The sequence below is a fragment of the Oryzias melastigma genome, linkage group LG6 (assembly GCF_002922805.2).
Source record: "Oryzias melastigma strain HK-1 linkage group LG6, ASM292280v2, whole genome shotgun sequence".
Taxonomy (NCBI): Eukaryota; Metazoa; Chordata; class Actinopteri; order Beloniformes; family Adrianichthyidae; genus Oryzias; species Oryzias melastigma.
The window spans coordinates 1,550,572-1,560,031 of NC_050517.1; the positions used below are offsets into that span (position 1 = coordinate 1,550,572).

At 43.8% G+C, this 9,460-nt stretch overlaps 1 protein-coding gene across 1 annotated transcript in view; it reads left to right on the forward strand.

Annotated features, from left to right (window-relative positions):
- Positions 1–9,460, forward strand: part of dok4 (docking protein 4) — a 14,933-nt gene that overhangs the window by 1,790 nt on the left and 3,683 nt on the right. Inside the window, exons 2-4 of the mRNA XM_024282742.2 lie at positions 3,100–3,346; positions 7,133–7,240; positions 7,617–7,731. Of these exons, the coding sequence (XP_024138510.1) occupies positions 3,281–3,346; positions 7,133–7,240; positions 7,617–7,731 (289 nt within the window). The 5' untranslated portion in view covers positions 3,100–3,280. The remainder of the gene's footprint in view (positions 1–3,099; positions 3,347–7,132; positions 7,241–7,616; positions 7,732–9,460) is intronic.

A 9,460-nucleotide genomic window follows, 5' to 3' on the forward strand; every position in this document is an offset into this window, starting at 1 on the left:
TCTCAGCCTCAGTGTTTTCAGCTATCAGCCTCAGTATTTTTAGCTGTCAGCCTCAGTGTTTTCAGCTATCAGCCTCAGTGTTTTCAGCCATCAGCCTCGGTGTTTTCAGCTATCAGCCTTAGTGTTTTCAGCTATCAGCCTCAGTGTTTTCAGCTCTCAGCTTCAGTGTTTTCAGCTATCAGCCTCAGTATTTTTAGCTGTCAGCCTCAGTGTTTTCAGCTATCAGCCTCAGTGTTTTCAGCTATCAGCCTCAGTGTTTTCAGCTATCAGCCTTAGTGTTTTCAGCTCTCAGCCTCAGTGTTTTCAGCTATCAGCCTCAGTGTTTTCAGCCATCAGCATCAGTGTTTTCAGCAATCAGCCTTAGTGTTTTCAGCTCTCAGCCTCAGTGTTTTCAGCTCCCAGCTTCAGTGTTTTCAGCTATCAGCCTCAGTGTTTTCAGCTATCAGCCTCAGTGCTTTCCGCTGTTAGTTTCAGTGTTTTCAGCAATCAGCCTCTGTGTTTTCAACTATCAGCCTCAGTATTTTCAGCTTTCAGCCTCAGTGTTTTCAGCTATCAGCCTTAGTGTTTTCAGCTATAAATTTGAGTATCTTTAGCAGCCAAATTCCGCTTTAGTTAGTTTAAAGCTATGGATTGGTAAGATCTAGTTTGCGAATGACCCGATTAGTCGACTAATCTGAAGAAATCCTCTGTGATCAGTCGACTATTAAAATAATGGTTTGAGACTCTACTGTGCAGATGTGTTTTTATTTGTCGTGTTCTTCATAGGGGTGTGCCAAAATATCGATATAGCGATATATCGCGATATTTAGTCCTGCAATCGATTCTCGATGGGTTCTCACCAAGTATCGATATTATATTTTCATTTGAAGAGGCTGTAGCGCTGAGCGTCTGAGTCGCGCGCCGGAACTATGGGCGCGCGCTGCGTCGGACATTTAATAGCGATGCACGCGCTCGTTCGGGAGAAGCTCCGGTGAGATACAGGCTCTGTAGCGCGTGTGTGAAGCATGTCTACCTGTCAGCATTTATCATCCATCTGTAGGAGATCCAGCCGGTAAGAAGTGACTTTGTCTGAGCGCTAGAATGACTGCGATCACTTACTTCCTGTGGGAACTGAGCGCGTGCTTTGCAGTTGTCTGTGTACACTTTAAGGACCGTCGGAATTTTCGCTTTCATGTACTTCAATGTTTAACCTGCTGCTGTACGGTGTAACTTTGATAAATTTATAATGTGACGTTTTCAAACAATGTAATTACTTGTTGCTAATGTTAATTTTAAAGTAATTCTTAAATAAAAAAGCAGGATTTGATGTATGAACTTAAATTTAAATGTAATTAAACTAAAGTACATGAATTCACTGTAAAATTAGGGGTGTTGCTAATTAATTGAAGCACATAAAATTATATTTATTGCCATTATTATGAGTGTTTTAAGTATTTTACCTATTAACTGCTGACTGACCAAATGGAAAAATGATAAAAATTGGAAAAATAATCTCAAGTAACAGTCTGAGTAAATTAGCCTTTATTTTTGGATGCTCAGCCCTTTTCAAGTGAGAGAAAAGTGCACAAAAAATTAGGTCAATTTTGAGAGAGGCTGTAAAACATTATATTCATCATCCTTTGGTGTGACGTTCTTAGGAGGTAGATAGCTGTCACTACTTGACTTATTTAATATTAGTTCTGTTTACAACAATTCTGCACTGAGTAGTGTCACTGCTGATCATGTTTACTATTGTTAACATTGAATCTGACAGATAATTCCAATTTGGTTGTAGTCAATGTTTGTCAAAGACATAGTTTTACTGATTTCAACAATGTTGCACAAAAGTGTGTATAATTTGTTGCACAAAATAAGAAAAGTTGTTTAGTATGATTGTTTTTAAGGTAAAAAAGATAAATGGGGATATATTTCCCCCCAAAAAACATGTTCTATATAATGGTAGTTATTAGAGAGGATTTTTACCAATTATCGCAGTATCGCGTATCGTATCGTATCGTGAGCCATGTATCGCGTATCGTATCGTATCGTGAGGTACCCAGTGATTCCCAGCCCTAGTTCTTCATGTTCATCATGTCAGTTGTTCATGTTAGCTTCATCTCAGATCTTGTTGTTTGTTTCTTCTCTGTATTTCATCCACTCAGCCAAACCAACATCCCCGTAATGATCCTCCTGTTAAACTTTAATGTTCTGCTGTTGTCAGGACGGATTACCCCAGGGCCTGATGGGTAATGTGTTCCGCTGAGCTGAGAGCGCAAACATTCATGATGGTTCCTCTGGAAGCTCGGCCTGCAGAACGCTTAAATGAAGTCTGTTTATGACTCTGCCCTCTGGATGGACATTATGAGTGAGTCTGTGTGTGTTTCCTGCTCCGAGGAGAAAGAAGAGGTGCAGGAGAAAGAGGAGGTGCAGGAGAAAGAGGAGGTGCAGGAGAAAGAGGAGGTGCAGGAGAAAGAGGAGGTGTGCAGGAGAAAGAGGAAGTGTGGAGGAGAAAGAGGAGGTGTGCAAGAGAAAGGAGGTGGGCAGGAGAAAGAGGAGGTGGGCAGGAGAAAGAGGAGGTGTGCAGGAGAAAGAGGAGGTGTGCAGGAGAAAGAGGAAGTGTGGAGGAGAAAGAGGAAGTGTGGAGGAGAAAGAGGAGGTGCAGGAGAAAGAGGAGCTGTGCAGAGGAGTTCCTTGGTTTCAGTCTCAGGATTTCCTGAGCTGATCGAGTGAATCCAGTTTCCTGTCCGTACAGACAGTCCATTCAAAGGTTCTGACCCGTTCAAAGCTGTGAGGTTCTGTAGGTCCACTCTGACGGCACCAGGGTTGGAAGAACCCAGAAACCTTCACACAGTTCTCTTTGAGAGTCCGGTCTGTCAGCAGGTCTGAAGTTTTGAGACTTGTTCGAGTCCATTCGTAGTCTGGACGTAGTGGCGGTCAGAGGCCACGCCCACTGCTGGGTCGTGACAGATGTGAATGAAGCTGCTGATCATTGAACGTCTGGTTGAACGCTGGTCAAGGTCCTCAGCCGTCCAGCTGGAGATCCGGTCTTTGTCTGGTCCGGTCGTCATGACGACGCTCAGGAATGATGATTAACACGACTCCTCTCTGGTTCTGTCTCAGTCTGCAGTTCTTCACCAGAACGAAGGGAGAGAAGAAACGTCTGATGTTTGAGGAGGAGACAAGGGAGGTGTGGCGCTCCATGACGGGAGGAGGAGCACGTTGGAGGAGATCTGAGATCAGCTGAAGGTTTGGAGGAACTTCAAGAACGTCTGGATGTTCTCCGCAGCTGCTCGTCCTGAAGATGGCCTCCAACTTCAACGACATCATCAAGCAGGGCTACGTGCGCATGCGCAGCCGCAAGCTGGGGGTGAGCACCTCCTCTGACCAGCCTCACGCCTCCTCCTGCGTCTCCCTCAGCATCTATTCATTTCCTCTACCGTCATGATCCGAATGTTGGAGCTGACAGACGATCGAGTTTAAATCATGTTTGCATACAAAACTAATACTGTATTTTCTGGAGTATAAGTCGCAGTTTTTTCACAGTTTAGCCAGGGGTGCGACTTATACTCGAGAGCGACTTATTTGTGTTTTTTTAGACATAAATAAGCTCATATATTTATTATTTTCCCAGTAAACACCAGTTGTCCTTTAGCAGCTGTTTCCTCTAACAACCACTAGAGGGCGCTGCATCTGAGTATAAGTATTTGCTACTGGCAGCAGCAGAAGAAGAGCGTCGTCCAAAAGAAGCATGGAAGAGAATCTGTTTGTTTTCCTCTTAAACTTTGATATTTTTCATATACAGATCAAAACATTAGTATTCTTGTATTTATTTTATTTTTTTAGCTATGCTGAGCTTGGTGAATTTGTTCTGAAATGTCAGACTTTTCTCCCAAACGTGCAACTTATACTCCAGAGTGACTTTTATATGGTTTTCTTCTTCTTGATTTGACGCTTTTTGCTCTTTCCACTTATAGTCTCTAAAATACTGTACTTCGTTAGAAATTCAATTCAATTTTATTTATTTAGCCCAAAATAACAAATTAAATTTGCCTTTTTGGGCTTCATGCAGGTAATTTTACAGATGCAGAAAATTAGTCATAAAATATGAACAATAGTTAAAAACGAAACAGACTAAATAAACTGGTTATCCCTGCCCTTAGACCCTTCCTCCCTTTAAGGAAAAACTCCTAAAAAACCTGAGTCAGGAAAAAAGAAGAAACCTTAGGGATTCCCACATGAAGGAGAGATCCTATCCCAGGACGGACAGGCGATACCAGAACAGTTAAAGAAAAATTAGCTTCTACAACTACGAATCTAAGAGTTCATTCAGATAAAGCTGAGGGACGAGTGATGATGAAGTCCATAGTCAAGACGAAGCAGAAGTGCAGTCCACGACCAGGAGCAGGAGGAAAGACGACCCAGCAGGAATCACTCTCACTCAGAGATGCAGGATGGTGTCGGGGGCGTGGTCCACGGCCAAGAGTGGGAGCGTGGGCGATCCACCGGGGATCTGAAATCTCTCCCGCTCCCCAGAGGAGAGTGGGAAAGAAGAACAACATGTGAATGGAACTGCACCAACAAAAGCATGGAGAACTAAATACAATAAATAATAAAGAATAGAAGAGAGGAGAAGTAGATGAGAATAGAGAACAGAACCCCAGAGCTGATCTGAAAAATAACGCTGATGGAAAATCTAAATTTATATTTAAACGCATCAATATTAATTTATTAATCTAGCCTCACAAGGACCACATGAGAGGGAATATTCTCTGATTACTAGCTAGCCTGGCAGAACGCCTGTCCAAAGAGGAATGTTTTAAGGCTAGTTTTGAAGGTAGAAACTGTACCTGCCTCTCTGACATGAGCTGGGAGCTTATTCCATAGAACAGGGGCTTGATAGCTGAAGGTTCTACCTCCAACTGTACTTTTAGAAATTCTAGGAACTACAAGCAGTCCAGCATTTTGTGAACGAAGTGTTCTGACTGGTTGGTAAGGAACTATGAGATCTCTAATATAGGATGGGGCCACACCATTCAGAGCCTTATAGGTTAACAGGAGGATTTTGAACTTGATCCTGGATTCAACTGGTAGCCAGTGGAGAGAAGCTAACACAGGAGTGATGTGTTCTCTTCTACTAGTTCCTGCTAACAATCGTGCTGCTGCATTCTGGACAAGCTGAAAACTTTTTAAAGAACTTTTCGGGCATGCTATTAGTAAAGAGTTACAGTAATCCAGTCTAGATGTAACAAATGCATGGACGAGTTTTTCAGCGTCACTTTTAGATAACATATTCCTGATCTTAGCTATATTACGTAGATGAAAAAATGCAGTTTTACAAGCTTGAGATATGTGAGCCTTAAATGATAAATCCTGGTCAAATAAAACCCCTAAGTTTCTGACTGAAGAATTGGAGGCAGCATTTACACCATCCAGGGAGACTATCTGATCTGAGAGAGCATCTCTCAGGTGTTTAGGACCCAGTATCATGACCTCAGTTTTTTCTGGGTTCAGGAGGAGGTAATTAATTGTCATCCAGGTCTTAATGTCTCTGATGCATGAATTCAGTTTCTCTAGGTGGTCATTCTGGTCAGGTTTAATGGATAAATACAGCTGTGTATCATCTGCATAACAGTGAAAGTTAATGCTATGTTTCCTGATTATGTTTCCTAAGGGCAGCATGTAAAGCGTGAACAGAATGGGCCCTAGAACTGAGCCCTGAGGGACTCCGTAGCTAACTCTAGTACAATGAGAGGACTGTCCATTTACATTAACAAACTGGTATCTATCAGATAAATAGGATTCAAACCACTGGAGGGCAGATCCCCTGATCCCTATGTCATGCTCTAGTCTCTGGAGTAAGATGCTGTGGTCGATGGTATCAAAGGCTGCGCTGAGGTCTAACAGGACCAGAATAGAGATTAGTCCCTTTTCTGAAGCCAGTAGCAAATCATTAGTAACTCTGACCAGTGCAGTTTCAGTGCTATGGTGAGGTCTGAACCCTGACTGAAAATCTTCAAAGTGATTGTTGTCCTGTAGGTGGCACTGCAGCTGCTTTACTACAACTCTTTCTAGGATTTTAGATATGAATGGGAGATTGCAGGTTTTCATATCAGACAAGTGAAAGAAACCAAGTTTGTAGAGGGAGTTTTAGATGAAATCACATACCAACTACATATAAACAAACTGTTGTCCAAGGTCAAACGGTCATTAGACATAATCATTATACTCATATATAATTCATTGATTTGTTCCATATCTGATATATTTCATAGAAATTTGTGGAAATGCAAACAAGAAATCAATAAAGTCCATGTTTGTATCACAGAAACGAGCAATCATCACCGGGAACATCTACAGGACAGTTTATAAAGCTGAAAACATCTAAAGACATCATCAATCATTCATCCCCAGAGTCTCTCACACAACATACAGAAAAACAAAGAGCAACTACAAAGATCATGAGATTTTTAAAACCAACAAATTCAGAACAAACCTGAAGGGATCAGATTATGGAATCATCTTGAAAAAAATATTATATTTAAAAGAACTGAAACAACCAAAGCTCACACATTATGAATAATAAGGTCGTCTAAAACGGGTTACACTGTTTGTGTTTCTGGAAATGAATCAGCCGTTCTTCCTCAGGTGTTTCCTTACTGTAGAATCCTCCTCCGAGTCCGAGTCCGAGTCCTGGATCACGGCTGGAGTCATCTGTTGGTTCTCTTTGTATCCTGGAGGATTTTCTGTCAGAAATGTTTGTGTCTCCAGTTTGGTTCCATCAGAATTCCTCACTTTCCGCTTCTGGATCAAAGTTTGAACATTCCTTAGAAATCTCTTCCTGTTTCTACAGGTCAGTTACCTTTTCCCGTAGATTTTCTGTCAGCTCTTTAGCGTTCCTCATGACTCAGATCCAGAACTGTTGGTGCGGTTCTGGATGAAGGTTCTGTTAGAGCTCTAGTGCTCACACAGGTAAACAGGTCCCAGGTGAGGATGTTCCCTTCTCTGTCAATCAAACGTTTGGGTGTTTTCTGTATCTGCAGGATGAACTCTCTCTCCTCCGTGTTTCAGGTTTTTCTGGAAGACGTTTGTGCTGTTGTGTGTCCTCCTAACTCCTGTTGTGAGTCTTGGTCAGACTTGTGTGTTTGTGCGACAGATCTATCGGCGCTGCTGGTTGGTGTTCAGGAAGTCTTCCAGCAAAGGACCGCGGCGCCTGGAGAAGTATCCGGACGAGAAGGCGGCCTTCATCAGAGCCTGTCCTAAAGTGGGTGTGGAGGTCCTCCTGCTGCTGCTCCTCCTTCATCTGCTCCTCCTCCTTCATCTGCTCCTCCTCCTTCATCTGCTCCTCCTCCTCCTTCATCTGCTACTCCTCCTTCATCTGCTCCTCCTCCTTCATCTGCTCCTCCTCCTTCATCTGCTCCTCCTCCTCCTTCATCTGCTCTTCCTCCTCCTTCATCTGCTCTTCCTCCTTCATCTGCTCCTCCTTCATCTCCTCCTCCTCCTCCCTTTGCTCCTCCTCCTCCTTCATCTGCTCCTCCTCCTCCTCCTCCCTTTGCTCCTCCTCCTCCTTCATCTGCTCCTCCTCCTCCTCCCTTTGCTCCTCCTCCTCCTCCTCCTCCTCACTGTCTTTACCTCTACAGGTCACAGAGATCAGCAGCGTGAAAAACATCACGCGGTTGCCGCGGGATACCAAACGGCAGGCGGTGGGCGTGGTCCTCACAGATGACACATCTCGCACCTTCACCTGTGACTCAGGTAACAGAAGCTCCAGAACTATGGAGCAGGAGGAGGGACAAAGTTAGTCAAATGGAGAACTGAAGAACAAGGAATTCTTTACAGTTAAAACATTGACAGATTGAGGCAAATATTGAATTCCAAACATGAGCTCAGTAGAAACGGTTTCAGTCCTCCTCATCAGCTCACCAGCTCAGTGGTCTTGTGGTTGAGTGTCCGCCCTGTGATTGGAAGGTCATGGGTTCAAATCCCAGCTGAGTCAGACCAAAGACTAAAAACGGACCCAGTTCCTCCCTGCTGGACACTAAGGAGCTGGACTGGGGGGTCAAACCACCAAATGCTTCCTGAGCGCGGCTGTGTGTGCAGCTCACCACTCCCCCAGGGGAGGGGCCAAATGCGGAGAACAAATTTCACACACTGAGGTGCGTGACAAATTATGTTATGCTGACGATAGTCGGATTTATCTTCCAATAAGGAAAGGAGGCTCCGTTACATCAAAGACTGGACGGCCCTCAGCTTTTAAGTTTTAATGATAAAAAAACAGAAGTGATGTGTTTGGTCCTACAGCTCCTGTGACCCCTCCTCAGTGGAGCTGGGTCCTTTGACTCCTCATCTCAGACAGTCCGGGTCAAATCTGGGTTTTAAGATGGAAGCCTGTGAAGGTCAAACCATTTTGATCTAAACATCACTTTGAGACAGTAATCCATGCTTTTATCCCGGCTGGATTACTGTAACTCTCTTTATTTTGGAGTTAGCCAGTCGACCCTCTCACGTCTCCAGCTGGTCCAGAACGCTGCAGCTCGGGTGCTGGTTGGAGCGTAAGAGGGACCACATCACCCCCATCCTGGCTACCCTTCACTGGATGAATTTCAGAATTCATTTTAAGATTCTTTTATTTGTTTTTAAATCTTTGAACAACGGTCCACCGCCGTACCTCTCTGAGCTTCTCTGTCCCTACACCCCGACCCGGAGCCTCAGGTCAGCTGATCAGCTTCTCCTGGAGGTACCGAGGTCCAAGAGGAAGCTCAGGGGGAACGAGCGTTTTCAATCTGTGCACCGAAGCTGAGGAACGCTTTACCACTGAGCATTCGGGAGAAGTCCTCACTGTCCATTTTTAAAACACTTTAAACCCATTTTTACCGCCAGGCATTTGACACGACATGAGACTCTGTTGGTGTGTTTTACTGTTTATTGTCTTATCTTTGTTTTTATCTGGTGTTTGTATGTATTTTATGTAATGTAATTTATTTCTATTTTCATCTGTTTTTAACTTTTTTGCTGTGATTTTATTGTTCTTTGAACTTTTAATGTGCGGCGCCTTGTTTGACTGATGTCATTTTAAGACGCCATACAAATTTAATAAACTTAAACTTAAACTTAAATAGTGGGACTTTAACTGACTTCAAGTTCATCTCATGTCGTCCTGACCTTCTCTCCAGAGTTCAGAGGTCTTCACTTCATGTCATGTAAAACTCTTTCTGAGCATTCAGGCGGGAGTTCATCCACCCACCAACAGCAGATCCACGCCCACTCCTCCAGGTGTACCTCAGGGCTCTGTCTTGGGGCTCCTCCTTTTCAACTATCTGCTCCTATAAGTGTACCATCCAGCAGACCCCTCCATTCCTCCTCAGCTCCTCCTCAGCTCCTTCTCAGCTCCTCCTCCTCCAGTCTCAACATTTATCTTTAGGAAAATCAAAGGGTTCCTCATGCTGTGATGTCTTCTTCTTCAGTGTTTCCTGGTTTTGGAGCC